The sequence below is a fragment of the Hypanus sabinus genome, chromosome 1 (genome assembly GCF_030144855.1).
Source record: "Hypanus sabinus isolate sHypSab1 chromosome 1, sHypSab1.hap1, whole genome shotgun sequence".
Taxonomy (NCBI): Eukaryota; Metazoa; Chordata; class Chondrichthyes; order Myliobatiformes; family Dasyatidae; genus Hypanus; species Hypanus sabinus.
Window position 1 is genome coordinate 190,451,185 of NC_082706.1, and position 23,852 is coordinate 190,475,036.

Genomic DNA, 23,852 nt, shown 5'->3' on the forward strand with positions numbered 1-23,852 from the left:
GAGGGAATAACTTCACTCACCTCAACACTGAACTGCTCCCACAACTTATGGACTAATTTTCAAGGACTCTTCATCAAATGTTCTCAATATTTATTGCTTATTTCTTATTATTATTTTTTGTTTTCTTTTTGTATTTACGCTATTGGTTGTCTTTTGCATATTGGTTGTTTATTCGTCATGTTGTGTACAATTTTTCATTGATTCTGTTTGTGTTTCTTTGTGTTTACCTCAAATACCCACAAGAAAATGAATTGCAGGGAGAAATGGTAACATATGTGTACTTAGTTAATAAATTTACTTTGTACATTGAAGTTATACCATCCCTTGAAATGCAACTTTGGTTTTAATTAACTACACCAACACCTCTCCACAAATGAACTACCGGACAAGACTGCATTCACCTGGTTTTATGTAATCAAAGTCAGAGATTAATCTTCCAAGATCTCTACACCCATATGCAAGTGTGACCTCTGGAGCTGACCAAAGATCTATTGTAGATCTTCCATCAGTTTCTTATTTAAAGTTTGTCCCAGCTCTACGCCATCTGAAAACATTGACAGTGACATTGAGCTGGAACTCACCACTAATTTCCTCAATCTCGCCACTGTCTCAAAATGTCCTGTAAGCACACTGGATGAACAGAAGTTCCCATAGCTTGGGTCCTGACCACAAACCCCATTCCCTCACCATTACCTCAACCCCTCTCCCTGAAACAGATGCCAGGTGAGGTTTATCAACATTTGCAAGCTTCAACAGCCTCTCTCAATCATACTTCAATACTCTGAACTTAACAATTCCAACACAATCCAAAGTAGCTTCCCTTGTGTTTTTAACACTTCAGTAATATTTGAGCAACAGTGTAAATATATTGGTGATTATACATTCCTTGTTTGTTTAAGTAATGCATTACAGGTTATGTGAACTGCATATGTCATGACGCTATCACTGTACATGTGCGCATCTCACTAAAAGTAAAGATGAAGCAAGACCCGTTGTCTTGGGCTCATGTCTTTTTCTTGCAATTGGTTTAATGTTTTGGAGCTTACAGAGCTTAACAGTGGCAAGAAGTATTTTTAAAACGAGCCCAAGATGACTACCTACATGTTGAAGTGCAGCGAGACAATCAAGTTTTAAAAAAAGTGCAGTGAAATGGTCAAGTATATAAAAGCAACACAATAAGTGTCTCTTCAGAAAAGGAGGCAGAGATGACCAAGTTAAAGAGATAGATGCCTTTAATAGCCAATGAGAAATGAGTGCCAGTTTTGCTGAGTCCATTGGGTTTAAAGGCATACAGTTTGCTTAGAGATTGACTGCTCCAACCAAACCAGCAGAAAATACCTTTGTTAATATTGTGAAAGTAATGCAGGAATGTTTAGAGCTGAAACCATTGTTGATTGCAGATGCATTAGGTTTCATTAACAAAATCAAAAGGAAGGCGAGTCCATTTCAGCATATGTGGCTGAATTGAAGAAGTTGTCTAAAAATTGTCAGTTCAATAATGGGCTTAATGATGCATTGAGATCACAAACACAACAATATCTGCAGATGCTGGAAATCCAAGGCAAAACACATAAAATGCTGGAAAAAACTCAACAGGTCAGCAGTTGGACTGTTTATTCCTTTCCATAGATGCTGCCTGACCAGCTGAGTTCCTCCAGGATTTTTGTGTTTTACACTGAGAGAACGTTTAGCTCAAAGAACACCTTCAAAAACGGTGTTTTGATTGAAGCACAGTTAACATTTAAAAGAACAGCTGAAGTAGCTGTATCAATGAAAACAGCAGACAGACACAATTAAGTTGTAGATCAAACAATTGCAGAAAATGCAACAAAATTGGACACATGCAAAGAGCACGTCGGGCAGGCAAAAATAAGTAGACTGCACAAGGAAGTGAAAAAGCTAAAAAGTCAAGTTCCCGTTCCAAATAGAGCACTAAACTTCAGGCTCATGATGAGAGATCTGATCATGATGCAAGAACAGAGGACTGTGCAGCTTTGTGAAAACTAACAATAGACAAGCAACATGGCTTACACTAGAAGTGAACAGCAGATTAATTAAAATGGAATCGGTCACTGACTTGGTTGTTTCAGTCATTCCACAACATGAGTTTGAATGGCATTTCAAAGATACTGAACTGAAGCCTGCAGATATCCAACAAAGAACTTGTACCAGAGAAGAGATAACTCCTGTGGGAATGACATTCTTAGCAGTGAAATACCACATGGAACTTGGAAAGCCACATGGAACTTGTATGTGGCAAGAGAAAGAGGGCCAGCATTGTGGGAATGCAAGTGACTAAGACAAACACAACTTGATTGGAGATCCATCTACTATTTGCATGCCGCATCACCTGTAATATGGTCAACTGAAAGCAAATTAAGAAAAGTACTGGATGATGTCACAACTACCTCCACGCTATATACCAAAAGGGGAAATGGGTGCTAACGTCTGTTTCTGTGCCTCTGGTTGGAAAGCGTATTGGACCAAGGAAGGACTGTGTTGTTCAAAGGAATCATGACAGCGATGAAGCAGTGGTCCGACTACAACAGTATTTATAGACAACATATTAGAGAAAGTTTCTGATATGTTCATCAAGCAATTGCTGGCAAAATGTTGCTTGGTTTCATGCTGGAAGAGAGTTCTTGGAGCTTCAGGAAAGTTGCAAACATTTGGCTTGGAGTATTGTCAACAGTTTTCGGCCCCACATCTCAAAAAGGATGTGTTGTCATTGGAGAGAGTCCAGAGGAGGTTCATGAGAATGATTCCAGGAATGAAGGAGCATTTAGCAGCTTCGGGCCTGTACTCACTGGAATTTAGAAGAATGTGTGGGAATCTCATTGAAACCTACCAAGTGTTGAAAGGAATAGATACGGTGGATATGGAGAGGATATTTCCTATCACAGGGTTATCTAGAACTAGAGAGCATGGCCACAAAATTGAGGGGCAACCCTTTAGAACAGAGGTAAGGAAGCCAGAGAATACTAAATCTGTGGAATGCTCTGCCACAGACTGCGGTGGAGGCCGTCCATGGGTATATTTAAGGTGGAAGTTGCTAGTTTCCTGATCGGTCAGGGCATCAAAGGATAAGGTGAGAAGGCAGGTGTATGGGTTTGAGTGGGATCCGGGATCAGCCATGGTGGAGCAGACTCGATGGGCTGAATGGCCCAATTCTTCTCCTGTGTCTTATGGCTTTTGTAAACATAAAGAACCAGAATCTACTCTGTGTGTATTAAGGTTATTGCACGAACTTCAACTGAGAGACAAAAAGCTGTGTGTAAAAGATGCAAAGACCAAAACCCAGCTGGGTGAATAGATGGCCAAAAAGAAAGGACTCAATGGAGATATGAAAACAGAGGATTTGTCAGATGATGTTGTGGATTAGGAATCCAAAAGGAGAGATCAGATTGTAAATTAGAAGGAATATTGAGAGAATACTCTAGTGAACTGAATGCACCTTCCCAAGATAAAGATGCACATCCCGGAAAGAAGAAAAAGGAAAAGAAAGAGGAAGATGGCACAGGTTCTATGAAAATAGAAGAGGATAAACGAGACCAATAATAATTAGCAAATTCAGAGATGCTCACAAGATGCTAGAAGAAGAAAAAGGTTAGGAAAAGAAAGATACATTGTTGAAAGGAGAGAGAAGAAACTTGAGTGAGAGGGAGGAAAGCGTGAAAGAGAGAAGGAATGTGGGGAAGAAAAAGAGCAGGAACACAAGTGTGAAAAGGATCAAGACTGTGAGCGAAACTGTGAGCAAAACTGTGATAGGGATCCTGAGAGAACCAAGAAGGCAGCATGAGTGAAAAAAAGATCACGAGCAGGATAAAGAGAGTAAAAGATGCTGGGACTGGGACACAAGCAAGGATCGAACAGATATAGATAGAAAAGGAGAGCTGTCAGTACCACTTCCTGCAGTCTCGTAATCAACTCCAACTACCATGGAGGAAGCCCCAGTATCTGAGATTGTTTTGACAGTCAAAAGACTCACTGCCCAAGCAGGGTGACCTCCCTGCTCAGGAAAGAGTAAGAAATCCTCCACAGCCATTACATCTTTAAGCCCTGAATTGGATATTTGAGTTGAAGTTTATAGCTAAGGAGGGAGGAGTGTTTTGTATTTAATAGTTCAGTAATATTTGAATAATAGTGCAAATATATTGGTGATTAAACTTTCCTTGTTTGTTTAAATAATGCATTGCAGGTTATATATAAAAATATATGAATTGCATAGTCCTGACTTTATCAACTTACACATGCACATCTCACTAAAAGTAAAATCAAAACTAAGACACATTATCTCTGAATAATTTCTGAAGTTACAAAACATAACAGCTTCCTATCTGCCATCCCCGTATGTATTTGTCTAAATCAGTGCTGTGGATATCTTCATTTAAGTTCATTCACCTGCTGCATTAGCTCCCCTTCTCTCTCCACAGATGCTAGCTGACCAGTTGAGTATTTCTATTATATTCTGTTGTTGCTACAGATTGCCTTCATCTGCAATCTTTGGTTTTAATTTAACCCCAGTGATGGAAAAGTTCTTACATGGAACATACTGAAGAAAAGAAAACAGACTTAATAAATAGATTTAAGGACAACTTCATTGGATTCTGGTGAGATACAGGAGAAGATCAATCAAGGGAACACCAGATGTAGATTAACACACACTGTGTCTGAACATGCCAGTTTTTCAGCTGGAAAGGTGGCATCGACGCAAATGAATAGACATTTGATGTTTTGGGCTGAGATACTCCTTCAGGACTGAAAAGGAAGGGGGAAGACACCAGAATAAAAAGGTGGGAGTAGGGAAGGAAGCTAGCTAGAAGGTGATGGGTGAAGCCAGGTGGGTGGGAAAGGGCTGGAGATAAAGGGAATCTGATAGGAGAGGAGAGTGGACCATAAGGCATCAGGGGAAAGTGATTGGTAGGAGAGAAGTGGTAAAAGGTCAGAATGGAGAATAGAAGAAGAGGGGAGGGGAGGGAAATATTTTTTTTAATCAGAAGGAGAAATCAATATTCTTGCCATCAGGTTGGAGGCAACCCTGACGGTTGCTGCTTCTCCAACTTGACTGTGGCCTCATTGCAACACAAGAGGAGGCCATGGACTGACATGTGGGAATGGGAGTAGGAATTAAAATGTTTGGCCACCAGGAAGTTCTGCTTTCGGCCGGTGGAGCAGAGGTCCACGGTTTACGACAGGTCTCACCAATGTATAAACACAAGGCCGCTTTGGGAGCACCAGACACAATGGATGACCCCAGAATATTCGCAAGTGAAGTGCTGCCTCAACTGGAAGGACTGTTTGGGGCCCTGAGTGGAGGTCGGGGAGGAGGTGAATGGGTATAGCACTTATGCTGCTCACAGGGATAAGAAGCAGGAGGGACCAGATGTAGATATGGACTTTCTCTAGTTTGTCCAAGTTCCATATCGTAGGTTGCTAGCCGAGTACAATTTCAGGCTCATCAAAAAATAAAGGTCAGTAGCAACAAGGAGTTCAAAGTTCAAAGTAGATTTATGATCAAAGTACATATATACAGTATCACTATATCCAATCTTGGGATTTGTTTTTCTTGCAAGCTTACTCAGTAAATTCAAGGAACATTGAAAGACTGCACCTAACAGGATGGATAAACAACAAAAGTGCAAAAGACAACAAACAGCAAATAGAAGACAGATAGATGAATAAAAAAGCACACAATAGATATCGAGAACATAAGAGGAACAGTCCTTAAAAGTGAGCCCACAGGTTGTGGGAACAGCTCATTGATAGAGTGAGTGAATTTATCCTCTTTGGTACAAGAGCCTGATGGTTGAGTTGATTTAGAATAAATAGAAAGTGAGTGTGAGTGCGTGTTTAGCAATACAGTGCGGTGTAGGTCCTTCGAGCCACGCGTCCCCAGCAACTCCACAACCCCAATTAACCGTCACCTAATCACAGGAAAATTTACAATGAACAATTAGCCTACCCAGTACGTCTTAGGACTGTGGGTGGGAACAGGAGCACCCAGGGGGAACCCTGTGCATTCCACAGGGAGGATGTACAGAGATTCCTCGCAGAACAGTGTCAGAATGGAACTCCAAACTGTAATAGCATCATGCTAACCGCTATGCTACCGTGGAGTTAAAGTTGTGGTAAACACTTGTTTTCAGATGGACAGGCACTGGTGTACTCCAAAGATCTTAGGAGGGACAACACCTTTTATGATATACATTCATTCTCAGGCATTAGAGTGCAGGATAAAATCCCAAAATTAACATTTGACTGAAAGCTAGAAGTATAGTAACAGTGGGGTAGATAGCAATAGATCACAAAATGAGATAGACTGATCGGCAGACTGTGTAGATGAAGCAGAGAATGTGAAGTGTTACACTTTGTCAGAAAAACCACAAGGACTTAATGATATAGTTTTGAAGGGCGTGCAGGAAGAAAAAGACCGGTGATTTTTTTTTTGCATTAATGTGACAAAGCACACTGGGGAATCATGTAAGTTTCTGGGCTTTATATTTAAAGCAGGAAGACTACAATTAACTTTTATAAAACAACGGTAAGGTCACAAAGAAAGTGGTATTTCCAAATCTCATCACCCCACATTTGGAAGGAGATATTGGTTCAAGGAAGGATTTTCTGCTGGTCATTATGATTTGAAACTCGCAGCCTGTGGAAACAGAATTATTTGTGATTTCAGATACCAAACTTAGTTGGCACCTTGAGGAAAATAACTTGTTGGGCCGGACAGGTGTGGAGAGAAGAACAGAGAAACATATAGTCAATTCATAACTGATGGGCTGAATGTCTTTAATAATTCAATGATGTCTTTTAAGGGTATTAATAGTATTAGGCAAAAGTAATTGGTCCAAATACTTGATTTTCTTGTTCAAATAGTTACAATCCCAGTAATGCTAAACACATTTTGTATGCATGTGATTTATGAGATGACCATGACTTTGTAGTAACACATTCACAACTAAATCACAACAAACTGTCTTCAGGTCCCACTCAAGGGATGGAAGCATTGAATATGGACTGATGCTTACAGGGGGTGATGCAGAGCCAGACACGGTGTCTCAGGGACATGAAACGGCTTCTTGTTCTACTCCATGGCATACTTGAAATGGGAGGAGACACAGTGTCTCTGAGCCCTCGAACCAAAAGTCATCCTGAAATCAGCAACTTATCACTAATTTGGAACCCGGTGTGTGCAAACTTGATTTTCTGCATTCCCAGTGATCCCTATATGCATCAATTTGGTGTATCCTGCTGAAGGTTGCCAAGAGGTCTCAAATCTAATTGCAAGAGCAACAATGGGAGCAAGTAGGTTATAAAAATTGACACAATCACACAAAAGAATACACAAAATCTGCTAACACAGAGTAAATAGGAGCAGCATGTTTGTGAAATCACAGTAAAAAATATCAGAAGTCTCCTTCTTTATAATCATGTCCTGATACTTTCAATTATTTTCATGAATGGAGTTTCTGCAATGTGAATAGCCTCACACAAAGAAACAAAATCTCCCATCCAGATGTCATCATTTCATTCAAATATTCAAATGAACTCATATTATTTCATGTCCAATGAATACAATGTTCTGAAGGATCTTCTGGTGTGTGATAATAGTATATTAGAAAGTTATTAAGCATTCTGAATCCAGACATCAATACCTCATTAAACAGCTTTGGGGGTGCAGCTAATGCATTTTCTTCTCCCAGATACTTCACCCACGACCAGGACTTTTTCTTTCCAGAGAGTGGAACAGCTATGAGAAAAAGTAATAATATTTGTTACTGCAACCACAAAGTTTAAGGAAAAGGATATAAAAGTTCTTCAGATATCAGAGGAATTTGGTTTATCTCAAATGAACTGTGTTCTACGTAACTGGGGTAGAGGGAGGGGGTAAGAAAAAGAGCAGTGGGAAAGAGGTGGGAGGAGGGGGCGCTGTGGGGGGAGGGAGCATGGCGGGAGAGGGGGGCGCAGCAGGGGGAAGAGGAGAATAGCATTGAGAAGGATTATAAGTCATGATGAAATGGTGGAGCAGACTAGATGGTATGAATGGTCTAATTCTGCTATTAATAATTATGACTTTATGTCCTGGATGGAATTATGTTTAAGAAATGGGTTTTGCTATCCATGATAATTGCTTTGATATTTCCAATATTCAGCTGAATAAAATTTCTGCTCATCCACTACTGCAACGATTTCTTAAGGTTTCATAGCCAGGGGTGGGGTAGTTAGTGGGGATAAGCTCCCATTATGTATGAATTGCTGCCAATATGTGTTTTCTCATGTAGCTTGTGAGAACTTCAGATGTGACTTAGCTACTAAGCCCAGCGGAGCCATTTCTACTGACTGGAGAAGGGGCAAAGGTGGATTACTGGCATTTTTAAATAAGTCGCTTTGGGCAGATGGGGCTCATCAGCCGTGGTTGGCAGATCATCTTGGAGAAAGAAAAATCTGATCTCAATCCTCCACAACCTTGCGGCCAGATGCACTCACGGCGAGCGCTTCGGGAGTGAACCCTGAGGGAAAAATCTGAAGCTGGAGTCCCAAAGGCAGCCCTACATTTGAGTTCAACATTGACTGGCATCTCCTGTGTCTCTGCCATTCTATTGGATTCACCAGCTGCGTGGACAACAGCTTGCTCTCCATTGTGTACTGCTTGGCTTGCGTATGATGTAGACAGCTAGGATGCAACGTCCATGGTCAATGTGACTCACAGCAGTAGTCATGAGTTACATCTAAGCATCGCCAATGTGTACATTGAAAGTGCCTCAACGACTTGAAGGGAAGTCACCAACATGTGGCATATAGATAAAAGATGGAAGGAAGCCAAGATATTCCTTGAGGAATACCAGGAGTGGATGAAAATCTATTACAAGTGATTCGCCAACTACAAGTTAATACCCAAGAATTAAATCAAGTGAATATTATTCCACTGAGTTGGACAATCCTAGAGAAGATTTAGAGGACGTCAAGGTCAACTGTGCTCGAGGATGAAGACGTAATGAGAAGGATGAAGAACAATAGGTAACAAGTGTCATGGTCACACATAATTAGCAACGTTTTCCAGAGTCATTGCAATAGGTGGATAATTAATTGGAAAGAAAGGAGCTTTCCATTCTGGGAGGTTCTGTAGCACACTCGGCGAGTTGGGAAGGGAAAAGAAAAAGTAGGTTGGAATTGTACTGAAGTACTCAGCTATACAATGATTATGGTTATGCTCTCTGAGCACAAACTATTTTTAAATTATATTGAACTATCCATCAATATCCAATTTTTCTTCTATCTTGATATTTCTTGCAGATAAATATGTCTTTCATACTGTGGGTTCTTCAACCACTGCTGTGATTTTACTTGTGAACTTCATCTGCCTACTTCTAAACCTGCCTTGCACCCTCTGACCAAACTCTCAGAAATAACTACAAGACTTCAATTTAAGATTTTATCTCTTGACCTATCTTTGAAGATTTGGGGAGGGGCTGGGTCAGTTATAAAGCTTTTTAATCCATTGTACTGTCAACTGCCAATTAGAAAGCAGCATCCATCATCAATGATCCATCACCATCCCCAGGCAAAGCTTTCTTCTCACCTCTGCCATTGGGAAGGAGATAAAAGAGCCTTAGGTCCCACACCACCGGGTTCAGGACCAGTGTGGATAACTTCACTCATGTCAATGCTGAACTGATCACTGAAAACAATCTCTGGACTCACTTTCCAGGATTCTACAACTTTTGTTCACAGTATTAAATAATCACCTATCTTTTAACTGATTGTTAATTTCGTTTGTATTTGCTGTTTGTCTTCTTTTGCACAATGGTTGCTTTTCAGTATTTGTATGTAGTTTTCACTGAATTTAATTCTTTTCTTTGTTCTATGAATGCCTACAAGAAAATGAATATATGGTGACATATATGTACTTTGATAATAAATTTACTTTGAATTTTGAACTACTCCACAGGAACAATTTAGCCTCCATGATTAAGTGCTAAGTTCACAGTAAATAATGCGTGTCTTTTGAGTACTCACTTTATCCCCGCTATTCTAGGTATATTGTGTAAAGAAATGCTAATAAATATGGGTAAGAAGCAAACTGAATAGATCCTTTTCAAGTTAAACTTATTTACTGCTGATTGCATGGCCTAGCCCTTGATTGTTAGCAATGCCTTTTGAACTAAGCACTAAAATCAAAAAGAGCAACTATAATCATCAGCAACAAAATATGAACAGCAATTTTGATATTTGTGTTGACATAAGTAAGTCACAAATTAAAACACAATGAACTAATGTAACATGTGACAAATAAGTATAATGCAATACATTTCAAATAAAAGAGTACCAAATACCCTGTTTAGGAAGCTTGGAATTTGGGTCAGATTGTCCAATGTTTTTGAAGCGACTGTGTTCTGTCAAGACTGAAGACACTTTTATCTTCATTTTCTCAGCACTTTGTACTTCTTCCTGTAGCAAAATCAAATTCACAGAATTGTACTTGCGAAATGCAGCTCAAAAAAAACCATCAGAATCTGCCTTTTTTTTTAACTTGAAAGTTGTACTTCATTCAATAACATCACAAATGACACTTGTTTAGTTTCTGTGGCTGCATTGTTCATTCTACACTGGACTAAAAATTATTAACACCCCAGGTATGCCAAATGATTTTTTTTTCCAATTTGCAGAGAAATGTGTTTTTGTTACCACACAATACTTAGCTTCAAATTAAAATGACCCAGTAGGGCCTTTAAATTTTAATAATGTTGCTCTGCCAATCATTTTAATATATTATTACATTCTTCCCCACTGAATGCTAATGTTGCATGAAGTAAATTGATTATATGCAGGAATATTACATGCAACATTAAGCATGAAGGTCTTTAAGCAATATGGTTCAAGTTCATGAGGAAAAAATGGTTGGTTTGAACCCTTTATTCTTTACCATCGCCCTCAGAAACTGTTCTAGAAACCTTGAATAATTGCAGCTCACAGTAATAAATTCTTATCACTGGAAGTTACGGTTTACACCAAAGTTGATCATTTCAAGCATGTGAAATGTTCGCACTTTTAAAAATTCGTTTTTATCTTGCACGATGTGGATTTGTTCCATTCGCCAAGCTAGTCCAACATTCTGGAGTTGTTAGACTGCAAAAAAAAAACCTGTAGAATATCAAGTTTGTATCACTGTAATTATTTCTGTTAACCATCACAATCATTTAATAAGCAAACACAAGAGATTCTGTAGATGCCAAAGAAGTCCAGAGCAATACAGACAAAACTGCTGAAGGAATTCAGTCGGTGAGGTAGCATTATGGAAATTAATAAACAGCCATCATTTGGGACCGACTCCCTTCATCAGGCATTTAATTTACTCTACTGTAGCTCCCCTTCTTATTAGCTGCCCTGCGTGTGTAGGTAACAATGGTTTAGTAACAGCGGATGGTGACCAGTCTGAGCTCCATTAATCACTTCACCTTTGGTTATTGTGGTGAACTACATATATCTGTCTGGACATGCCCCCGGTGACTGCTCCTATGGCTCCTCCCACAGACCCCGGTATAAAGGCGATCAATGCCTGAGCCCGGCCTCTCCGTCTCCAGGATGTAGTATGGTGGTCACTCACTGCTTGTTCCTTCTTCCAGTCAATAAAAGCCGATAACTCGCCTTTACGTCTCAGAGTGAGTTATTGATGGTGCATCAGTTATCTCTCACAATGTTCACAAGGCACACGAACCCAGGCTTTCTTGCTCTCCTTCCCCCATCCTCCCCAAATCCACATCACTCTTTACCAAAATGCAATGCAATGCAAAACCATCTACACTTACTTGGTCTCAGTGAGGACAGGTAATGAGCTGGAGAATTTTGCACAAATGGTAAGACCACACAGTGTAACTGCTTGGTGAGACAGAAACATCTTTTGGTGAGGAGCTATGCAAAATGAATCTCAAAAATCCAGCACTCAAGAGAAAAAAATGTTTAAAATACATCTAAATGAGGTGCATGCTTTCAACATGGAGTGCAGGTATGTATGACAGATAGCGTCCATTAACTGCATCTCCCACAGTGGCTTCTCTTGACAGTCCTTGATAGACCACGTAGCAGCTTCGATATGAACAGCATTAATGACCATCCCACCAGGAAATGTCAGGCAGATAAGTCCGCCAGCCTTGACTACTCTTTCCATCCAAAAGAGAAAAAATCTTGATTGGACATGGCATCAAAGGTTAAAGGGAGAAAGCCGGGAACTGGGGTAGAGCAGAAGATTAAAAAAGAATCAGCCATGATTGAATGGTGGAGCAGACTCGATGGGCCAGATGGCCTAAATCTGCTTCTATGTCTTATAGTCTTTTTGTCATAGCCACAAAATTGGGCACAATGGAACAAAAATGGAATTGTAAAAATATAACAATATCTTTACTTAGCAAGGAGAAGAAAACTTGAGCTCATAACTCTGGTAATTGGAAATGCCTTCTTCACAGCAAAGTCTTTTCAAAGCTAAAATGCTTTTCAAACCAGTGTACGGATCATTGTATTGTTCACAGCAATGCTGTAACTGAACAAAGAAAAGGCAATTACAAGACCACCACTGGAATCAAAGCAATTTGGGCAAACATCAGATCTCTGCAATACAGTTATTCTGAATTATCTGCATTATTCTGCTTCTTACTTGACTCATTATTTAAACTATCTTCAACAATCAGTTAATATACTGTGGAGCGTGTGTGCATTGGGCTCACAAATTATATTTATACTGTGATTCCAAACAGAGATGCAAAATAAAATATCAGTTCCAGTCAAGCATTATGCTCATATGATCTGGGTAAATCAGGAGAATTTGTGAATCATTTCACAATGCTACTGGATTTACTGCTGCTCTGAAGTAGAAACAGGAGTGATGGAAGACAGACTAATGTTACCACATCCCTCTCTTAGCTTTGCTGGCCTGGAATTAATTCAGCGCTAAACTTTTGTGCCAGACCTGCCTCTGCATTAAGGAGAGGACCGCTATACCAAGTTATGTGACATGTGAAGGGGGAGTCTTGGCTCTTCCTTCTCACTTCTGTTCTCATGGAGCTCTGAAAGGTTTGGAGATTACCTATGCATCATCAAGGCAAATGACTAGATTTAGATTAAAGGCTTAATGTTGGTGAAAAACAGCTTTTGCAAAAAACATCCTGAAAATCTGAAATAGAAACAGAAAATAATGAAAAGACTCACCTGGTCACTCAGCATCTGCAGAGAGAAAGGCAGAGTCATGTTAATGATGCTTCACCATGAAGTTGAACAGTATATTACTGTGCCAGTCCAGCTCTGATGAAAGACCAATGATCTGATATGTATATTCTATCATACCTCACATTTGCTGCCTTGCCTGCTGCACTGAATTTCTCCAACATCTTCCATGTTCATAGTAGTTTCCGTCGCACCAAAATCAAAATCGTTCAGTAAACACAGTATGGAAAGCAGACCGCAGCAGAGAGAAAGCTTCAGAAATTTCACTGCTAGCAATATGTCACTGTCATAGAAGTTAAATATTTATGAATATAACACACCATGTAATCATCTTCAAAATCTTCATCAGATTCTTCTTTTGGGTTAACACTCACTTTCCTCTTTCGTTTTTTCGTCCGTTTCAATATTACACTAGCATTTTGCTTCACAAGAGCATGGTCCATAGCAGATTGTCTGGAAAAGAATTGTGCATTGAAATATAGCTTATCTAGCCAAGCTCCAGAAGCATCTAATAGAAGTTTCAAGTTTCAACATTACACTTTCGATGCATTAAATTAGTTTCATATTCTCACTTAATAAATTTATAAAATATAGAAGCATAATGATTTTATTATTGGACCGGATTAACTAACCTAAAGGTCTAATGTAGGGTCCTGACAAGAGTTCAAATCACAAAGTACACTGGAGAAATTTAAATATAATTCCAGAAATAATTCTATATCTGATATAGAACACGGTCATAGAGTCATAGAAAAGTACAGCACAGAAAAATGCAGCCCCTCTGCGTTCCTGCCCATCCTTTCAATACAATGTGTATCCTTGGACATTGAGCTCCCACTGTAGCACTCTTTGACAACCTCAATTCCTTCTGTGTGATAGAAAGAAACTGTAGAATCCAAAACCTCATGATACCTCAAAAATATCCTCCACCAACATCCTAACTCTAGTACCGATGGTACATATTTCAGTACTAAATGTACCTCCACCCATGATTCTGCAGTGCAGCTGCAACAATGGAATCTAACTAAAAAAGAGGAAAATTGGATGGTACAATTAACATTCAAACAGGATGAACAGTGAATCACACCTAACTCCAGAACTAAAAACGACTATAGTATATTTTAAAATATATTTTTTGATTTCCCTGTGCCCTCACCTCTGCCTATTTCTATCGTCACCTCAGCTTCAGGATTCATTTCTGCTGATCCAGTTTCAATCTCTTGCATCAGTCTACCATCAAAAGCAATATTTTCAATTGCATTTGTAAAATATCAGGACACCTCTCCCCTTTTAAAGTCCTCCTTCAAAGCCACCTCCTAGAGTCAGCTGTCCTAATATCACAGTAAAATGATATTACTATTAAAAAAATTTATTGGCAAGCACCTTGGAATATTCTGCTACAATAAATAGCCCAAGGTAAATACGAATTGCTTCTGTTACAGCAGGACAAATTGTGCTTATTATACTCTCCATTTGGAAATTTATTCAAAGTGGATTGCTGTCTGCACTAAATTTTTTGATGTATGCTCCAAGCACACAAAAACTCCTTAGTGGTAAGAATAAGTCACTGAATTTACTTTAAAATTCAAAATATGGTTACACCAATTCTTCAGAATTTCCCAATTACTTCCTCCGAGTTGTGCTCTGTGGACCTAATTACATAGCTTTACATTTTATTTGGTTTGAGATTTGTCTTATAACATCTGGCAACAGTTATGTTCTTTACAATTCTGCATTCAAGTCTACAATAAAAACAGACAACGCATCATCTTAGAATTCAATTTTGCAAAACTTATCAAAACTGCTGTTCAATATACCTACTCATTTTCATACAGTTGCTTATAATTTGAGCCACAGAAATGGTCACATCTATTAAACTTGCCCATTGTCCCATATCCTCCACAGTTTTCACAGTAGCAGATGCCTTGTGTGTTAGACAGATCATTAGTGCAAATATCTTCAGAAACGTTTTCTGTTATGACACAAAAAGCAATAAGCAAATCAGTATGATAACATATGTGGAATAATTCTGTCTTGTTAGTACAATAATAGCTTTATGCCACTCCCAAATTTGAATGGTTTTAGCAAATTAACTTCAAGATCTTTGTCTTCATGTCTTTATCCTAATTTGCTTCCATGTTCATCACCAACCAGAATCCCACTGTGCACCAATTATACCTGAAGTGAAACAGCTTTATTTCTCAGTCCCTTGTACATGAATAGTATTTTCTTCATTTAGTGGAATACATGTATCAGCATTAGAATCAGGTTTAACATCACCAGCATATATTGTGAAATTGTGTTGTTTTGCAGCAGTAGTACATTGGCAATATGATTATATATATATAATGATTATATATATAAAAAGCAGTGCTAAAAGAGTGGGAAAAAGAGAGTTAGTGTTCATAGGTTCATCGCCAAATCAGAAATCCGATGGCAGGGGGAAGAAGCTGTTCCTGAAATGTTGAGTGTGGGTCTTCAGGCTCTTGTACTTCCTCCTCAGTGGTAGCAATGAGAAGAGGGCATGTCCTGGGTGATGGAGTTCCTTAAAGATGGATGCCACCTTTTGTGAGGCCTCACCTTTAGAAGATGTCCTGGATACTGGGGAGGCTAGTGCCCATGGTGGACTGGCTGAATTTACAACTTTCTGCAGCTTTTTCCGACCTTGTGCAGAGGCCCCTCCATACCAAAGGGTAATGCAATCAGTTAGAACGTGTACCACAGCACACTTGCAGAAGCTGGTCCTCAAAAGTGCAACATTTGCTGCACTCCTCGCTGTCCACTACTCTCCCAGTCTTGGTGTCATCCGCAAATTTACTGATCCAGTTAACTGCATTATCATCTAAATCACTGATAAAGACGATATACAAAGGACCCGGCACTGAACTCTGTGGCACACCACTAGTCACAAGCCTCCAGTCAGAGAGCCAAGCATCTACTACCACTCTCTGGCTTCTCCCACGAAGTCAAATTTTAATCCAATTAACTATCTCATCTTGAATGGCAAGAAACTGAACCTTCTTGACCAACCTCCCATGTGGGACCTTGTCAAACGCCTTGCTAAAGTCCATGTGGACAACATCCACTGCCATCAACTTTCTTGGTAACTTCCTCAAGATGGTTAGACACAACCTACTACGCACAAAGCCTTGCTAACTTTCCAATAACTCATATAGCCAGTGCCTTAGAATACCTTCCAGTAACTTCCCCACTACTGATGTCAGGCTCATGGGCCTGAATTATTTTTAAGACCTTTTCTTAAACAACAGGACAGCATTGCCTATCCTCCAGTCCTTCTGTACCTCAACTGTCACATCAAGTTTATTGTCATTTAACTATACACACGTATACCATCAAGCAAAACTTCATTTCTCCGAATCAGGGTGTAGCTAATTTAAAACAGAAAATACACAATAACTTATGAAAGTAATGATAAAATCAACAGATCGATTACACATAAACTAACGAAGTGCATAAATTAAACGTTGTAAGGTATAGAACAGATTAACTAGTGAATACGATGCAGCAGGGAGTTCAGAAGCCTATTTGCCTGGGGGAGAAAACAGTTTCTCATCTTGACCATTCTTGTTTTTATACATTAGAGTCTCCTGGCTGATAATAGAAATTCATAGGGTCTTTCAGAAACCAACCTGGGACATTATCTGACCCTGCAGCTTTACCAGGGTCTTCCTCACCTCAGCTTCAGCCAGACAGAGTGTCTGCTCCCCTAGCGGGAGGGGTGCTTTCCTCGCCAGCACTTTGTTCTGTGCATCAAACCGGGTATAAAAGACATTCAGCCTGTTGGGGAGCGGAGCATCCTGGTCACTGATGCGCAGGATAGAATTGCCTGTCACATGCACCTAGCTTCCTTAGTATCGCAGCAGTGGCTGTATGTGAGTAAGGATGATTTAAACACCACTGCTAGGGCCCCTGCAATTTTTGCACTTGCCTCCCAGAGGGTTCAAGGTTTTTAGCCCTGTTAGGCCTTCGGATTTATAGACCCTAATTTGCCTCAAGACAGCAAACACCTCCTCCTCCTCTGTAATTTGTACAGGGTCCATGATGTCATTACTGCTTTGCCTCACGTCTGTCGACTCTGTGTCCATCTCCCGAATAAAAGAGTAAAGACAGCTGAAAAAAAAATCCATTTAAGATCCCTTTTGGCTTCAGCATAGATCTGATCTTCCAGAGAACCAGTTTTGTCCCTTGCAATCCTTTTCCTCTGAACATACTGTATATGGATCCTTTTGGGTTCTCCTTCACTAAGGGCAATCTCACACCTTCTTCTAGACCTCCTGATCTCCTGCATTTCTTATACTCTGTAAGTACCCAGTTTGTTCCTACTTGCCTAAACCTGCAATTTTTTCTTAATCAGGGCTTTAATATCTCTTGAAAATCAAGGTTCCCTACACTTGGTATCATTAAGTTTTATTCTGGCAGGTACGTACAAGGTTTATATTCTTAAAATTTTGTTTCTGAAAGCTCCGCACTTCCTGAGTACACCTTTGCCGGGAAACAGCCTGTCCCAATTACATATGCTTTCTGATACCATCAAAATTGGCCTTTCTCCAATCTATACCTCAGCCTGAGGGCCAGACATATCTTTTTCCATATCTACTTTGAAACTAATGGCATCATAATCAAACTTCTGTCACCTGCCCTGACTAATTTTCAAACAGCAGATCAAGTATCACACACTCTCTCATTGGGACTTCTATGTACTGATTAAGGAGACTTTCCTGAACACATTTGACAAACTCTATCCCATGTAGTCCTTTTACAGTATGGCAATCCCAGTTAACGTGCGAAGTTACAATCATCTACTGTAACAACATTATGTTTCTTGCAACATTTTGCAATTTCTCTGCAAATTTGTTCCTCTAAATCCCATGGAATGTTGGGTGGTCTATAATATAATCCCATTAACATGGTCATACCTTTCTTATTCCTCAGCTCTACCTACTAATCTTCACTAGATGAGTTCTCCCGTCTGTCCTGACGGAGCAGAGCCGTGATATTTTTCCCGACTAGTAATACCACCCCTCCCCCTTCAATCCATCCTTCGCAGCCTCATCAAAAACAGCGGAACCGCGGAATATTGACTGACTGCCGGTCCTGCTCCTCCTGCAATCAAGTCTCACTAATGGCCACAATGCCGTAATTCCCAGTGTTGATCCATGCCCTGAACTCCACTGCCTTTCCTACAATGCTTCTTGCATTGAAATACGCGCAGCTCACAACATTAGGCACACCACTCAAACTTTTGATTCCTGACTTTCTCTGAGGATTAACATCTGTCTCCACAACCTCTCCACTAACTGTTCTGGCACTCTGGTTCCCATCCTCCTGCAACTCTATTTTAAACTCCACCATGCAGCATTTATAAACCTTCTCACTAGGATATTAATCCCCTTTCAGTTCAGGTGCAAACTGTCCCTTCTGTACAGGTCCCACCTTCCCTGGAAGAGAGTCCATTGATCCAAAACTCTTATGCGCTCCCTCCTGCACTAACGCCTTAGTCATGTATTAAACTGTATAATCTTCCTAGCTCGGGCCTCACTAGCAAGTGGCATGGGTAGCAATCCTGAGGTCACAACTTTGTAAGTCCTGCCCTTTAACTTAGCACTGAACTCCCAATGCAAAACCTTATCTCCCTATGTCATTAGTACCTACATGGTCCACGACCTCTGCCTGCTTACCCTCTGACTTAAGAATACTGAGAACTCAATCTGAATCTCAATCTCAATCCTGGACCATGGCAGCCAAGAGGCAACATACCATCAGGGAATCTCGTTCTCATCCACAGAGCCTCCTTTCTGTTCCCTTAATTAATAAACCCCTTTCACCATAGCTTGCCTCTTCTTCACCCTTTCCTTCTGAGTCACAGAACCAGACTCAGTGCAGAGACCTGACCGCTGTGACTTTCCAATGCTAGGTCAGCAGCCCCAACAGTACCCAAAGTGGAGCACCTGTTGTTGAGAGGGATGGCCACAGGGATACTCTGTACTGGCCGTTTAACCCTTTTCTCTTTCCTGACTGTCACCCTGTTCTCTGTACCCTGCACCTCGGGTGTAACTACCTGTCTATACATCCTATCTATTATCCCCATCAGCCTCCCGAATGATCCAGAGTTCATCCAGTCCAGCTCCAACTCCTTAACGTGGATTGTTAGAAGCTGCAGGTGAAATTGTCAGGGACACTTTCCTGCTTTCCCAAATCCTGCAAAAGGAGCATTCAACTATCTTGCCTGGCATTCCTATTGTTATAACTTTGCAAATATAAAGGAGGAAAACAATAAATAATCTGTGGGGGGGGGGAAGAAAAAAACTATCCATAGCTTGTTCGTTTTCTCTTCCTCAAGCCTCTCCATTGCTGAAGCTTCGAAGAACGAAAGCCTCAAAGTCCCCACTCTAACACTGTCCACTCCAACAAAGGCCACTCCACCTCCCCCGCCCACCTTACTTTAATTTGTTCTCGACAGTCAATCCTGATTACTGATTGGCCATTTCTCAGAACACCAAATTGCTGTCAATCGATGCCTTTGCACTCAGCTGGCAAACTGAGTGAGCAATGTCTTCACATTTCAGATTGCTGGCTGGCCACTGCTCAACTTAGTGCTAGAATAACTTGGAAAATGCAACAGCCTATTTCAAGGTAGAATGCTTCAAATACTTTCCTTTATAAAACATAGGGGGCAGAACAGCTTCATTTCCAGATGAACTCAATGTCTTCTTTTCTTGTTTTGATCACCAGAACAGGGAGGAACCATTACGGTCCCCCACATCTCCTAATGACCCTTTGGTCTCAGTATCTGAAGTTGGGCTGCCTTCAAGAGAGTAAATGTAAGGAAAGCACCTGGTCCAGATGGAGACCCATTCTGACCAACTGACTGGTGTGTTCACGGTTATCTTCAACCTCACACTCTGGCGGTGTGTGGTACCCACCAGCTTCAAGCAGGCTTCAATCATACCAGCGTCCAAGAAGAGAGTGGTAACCTGCTCAAATGGCTATCACCCAGTGGCACTTGCATCCACAGTGATGAAGTGTTTTAAGAGGTTGGTTTGAAGCTTATCAGCGCATGCCTGAGTGGTGACTTGGATCCACTTCAATTTACTTGCTGAAGCAACAGGTTGACAGCAGATGCTATCTTGTTGGCTCTTCACACAACACTGGAACATCTGGACAGCAAAGATGCATCCATCAGAATGCTCTTCATGGATTCCAGCTCGGCATTTAACACCATCACCCCATCTAAACTAATCAGTGAGTTCCAAGACCTGGGCCTCAATACCCCTTTTGTGCAATTGGATCCTGGATTTCCTCACTTCTAGACCCAGTCAGATTGGATTGGCAAAAACATCCGCTCCATAATCTTCATCAGCACAGGAGCACCGCAGGGATGAGTAATTAGCTTCCTGCTCAACCGGCTTTATACCCACGACTGTGTGGCTAAGTTCGGCTCCAACATCATATGCGTTTGTTCATTTAAGGACTTTTTTATCTTGCTATTTCATGTTCATTATTAATTGCTATTTATTTATCTCTGTATTTATACAGTTTGTTGTCCATTGATCCTGTTTACAGTTACCATTCTATAGATTTGTTAAGTATGCCTGCAGAAAAAGAATCGCAGGGTTGTATGTGCTGACATGTATGTACTCTGATAATAAATTTTACTTTGAATTTTGAACTTAGATTGTATTCTGTTTTAATCCGAGAATTCCTTTATACAAGAAACCTGAAACATCTTTCTTGATATACGATTGGATTGATGGAGTATTCTACAGAACAGTAATCAGTTGAACTCCTCCAAAACTGGGGCATGCAATTTTACTCTATCTTTTTCTGTATTTGGCTCTGCTGTGCTCTTTGTCAGCACTAGACATTAAAGATATCCTTTACCAACATGGAGGGAGAGCCTGCACATGAATTGTGAGATCCAAGGAACTCCAGCTGGAAGGTCCTGGATAACAACTGGCACAAGTGCACGAGCTCCCTGGCAGGACTAAAAGCTGTTGAGGCGAGGTCTCTTTCTGGGATACTCCCGGAAAACCTCAGAGGAAAAACTAAAACATACATATACACATACAGAAGCTGAACACTTCCTTCGAAGGGTGGTGTTGCTGCAGGTACTAGCATAGGCATAAGCCACACCTGTTTTTGTAGAAAATGTGGGGCATGATTTGTTTCTTTTCCACTCAGACCAAGTCACTTTCTTTGAGTGGAACTGCGGTGTTCTACTAAAAAAGTTTGCGACCATTTCTGGAATTTGTGGTTAATGACACGCCTTTGAATAATAGCATGCAATGATTTTTCAATCTTAGGGCGGCATGATAGCATAGTGATGTTAATGCAGTACCAGCAACCCGGTTTCAGCTCTGCCACTGTCTGTACGGAATTTGTACATTCTCTGCATGACAGTGTGGGTTTCCTCCTGATGCTCCAGTTTCCTCCCACATTTCAGAGGGGTACGGGTTAGCAAATTAATTGGTCACATGGGTATAATTGAATGGTGCGGGCTCGTTGGGCCACAGTGCCTGTTATCATGTTGCATCTCTAAATACCATACAAGTTAAACATGAGCCCAAAACACTAGCCTTGAGTTTTTTGGTTATGCATCAGAGTGAACTGAGCCTCCATGAAATCTGAGACCAGGGTCTGAGAGCAGCAGAGATATCACTGCTCTTCGCTCTCCTTCTGAAGGGATCGTAGTAAATCTTCTACTACCATCTCCTCTTCATGGTATTTCCCCAATGTTAGCAAGAACAATGAAGGAAATTGGCAGATTCCCAGATACTGTCTCTTCACTGTCAGCCACAGTGCAGACAAAAAGTATTCATTCCCCTTGGAAATTTTCATGTTTCATTGTTTTTACAACATTGAATCACAGTGGATTTAAGTTGGCTTTTTTGACCCTGATCAACAGAAAATAAAGATCTCTATAAAGTGATCTAAATTAATTACAAATATAAAACACAATAATTCATTGCGTACGTATTCACCCCTCCCCCTTTTTAATTAATTTTTATGCGTTTCTAGAAAACAACTACAAACAAAAAATCCAACAGCAAAATGAAGATTAATACTGTGCAAAATAAATGTATCAAATTCATAACAATAAGGAAACAGCACCCAAAATAAAATCTTATAAAGTTAGTATCCTCCTCACCCTCCCACTACTAATGAATTTTTTCCAAGGTCTAAATAGGACATAATATCATTAAGCCATTGAGCTTGAGTGCCCCTTTAATGTAACACACCAAATCATCGCTGGTGGTTTTATAAGTCCATAATTTGTTAAATGGAGATCACCATGTGCAGTCAAGGTATGTATTTCAAGAAACTGTAGTAAAAATACACCTGTATCTGGAAGGCTCAACTGCTGGTGAGTCAGTATCCTGACAAAAAACTACACCATGAAGACAAAAGAACACTCCAAGCAACTCTGCAGAAAGGTTAATGAAAGGCACAAGTCGGAAGATGGATACAAGAAAATTTCTCAGTCACTGAATACAATTAAGTCAGTCATCAAAAAATGGAAAAAACATGGCACAGCTGTAAATCTGCCTAGAGCAGGCCGTCCTCAAAAACTATCCATGCAAGAAGGAGACTAGTGAGGGAGGCCACCAAGAGACCTGTGACAACTCTGGAGGAGTTACAAGCTTCCGTGGCCGAGATGGGAGAAACGGCATATCTAACAACTGTTGCCCGGGTGCTTCACCAGTCACAGCTTTGTGGGAGAGTGGTAAAGAGAAAGCCACTGTTGCTAGAGTTAGTCAGAAAGTATGTGGGAGACTCTGAAGTCAGCTGAAAGAAGGTTCTATGGTCTGATGAAATTAAAAATTGAGCTTTTTGGCCATCAGACTAAATGCTATGTTTGGCGTAAGCACATTACCAAAAACACACCATCCTTACCATAAAGCATGGTGGTGACTGCATCATAACCATATAACAATTATAGCATGGAAACAGGCCATCTTGACCCTTCTAGTCTATGCCGAAAGCTTACTCTCACCTAGTCCCACTGGCCAGCACTCAGCCCATAACCCTCCATTCCTTTCCTGTCCATATACCTATCCAATTTTACTTTAAATGACAATACCGAACCTGCCTCTACCACTTCTACTGGAGGCTCGTTCCACATGCTGTGGGGATGCTTCACTGCAGTAGCCTAGAAGGATGTGAAGGTCGAGGGTAAAATGAATGCAGCAAAATACATTCATCCTGGAAATCCTGGAAGAAAACCAGCTGCAGTTTGCAAGAGAACTGCGACTTGAGAGAAGATTGATTTTCCAGCAGGACGATGGCGCCAAGCATAAAGCTAAAGCTACATAGGAATGGCTTAAAAACAACAAAGTTAATGTTCTGGAATGGCCAAGTCAGAGTCCACACCTCAATCTAATTGAGAATTTGTGTCTGGACTTGAAAAGGGCTGATAACTCATAACCCCCGTGCAATCTGACAGCTTGAGTAGTTTTGTAAAGAAGAATGGGGAAAAAACATCACTGTGTCTAAATGTGCAAAGCTGATAGAGGCCCATCCACACAGACTCAAGGCTGTATTTGATGCCAAAGGTGCAGCTAATAAATACTGAATTGAAGGGGGTGAAAATTTATGCAATCAATTATTTTGTC

General features: G+C 40.5%; 1 protein-coding gene across 11 annotated transcripts in view; it reads right to left on the reverse strand.

Annotated features, from left to right (window-relative positions):
* LOC132401655 (lethal(3)malignant brain tumor-like protein 4) overlaps positions 1–23,852 on the reverse strand; it is a 380,142-nt gene that overhangs the window by 270,857 nt on the left and 85,433 nt on the right. For 10 of the 11 annotated variants that reach the window (XM_059983770.1, XM_059983710.1, XM_059983719.1 and 7 more), the window contains 4 exons: positions 15,040–15,190; positions 13,539–13,671; positions 10,338–10,452; positions 7,659–7,753 (listed from right to left, as the gene is read on the reverse strand). In XM_059983770.1, coding sequence (XP_059839753.1) covers positions 7,659–7,753; positions 10,338–10,452; positions 13,539–13,671; positions 15,040–15,190 — 494 coding nt within the window. Of the gene's footprint in view, positions 1–7,658; positions 7,754–10,337; positions 10,453–13,538; positions 13,672–15,035; positions 15,191–23,852 lie in introns of all 11 variants that reach the window. The other variant, XM_059983742.1, reaches the window with a different exon arrangement.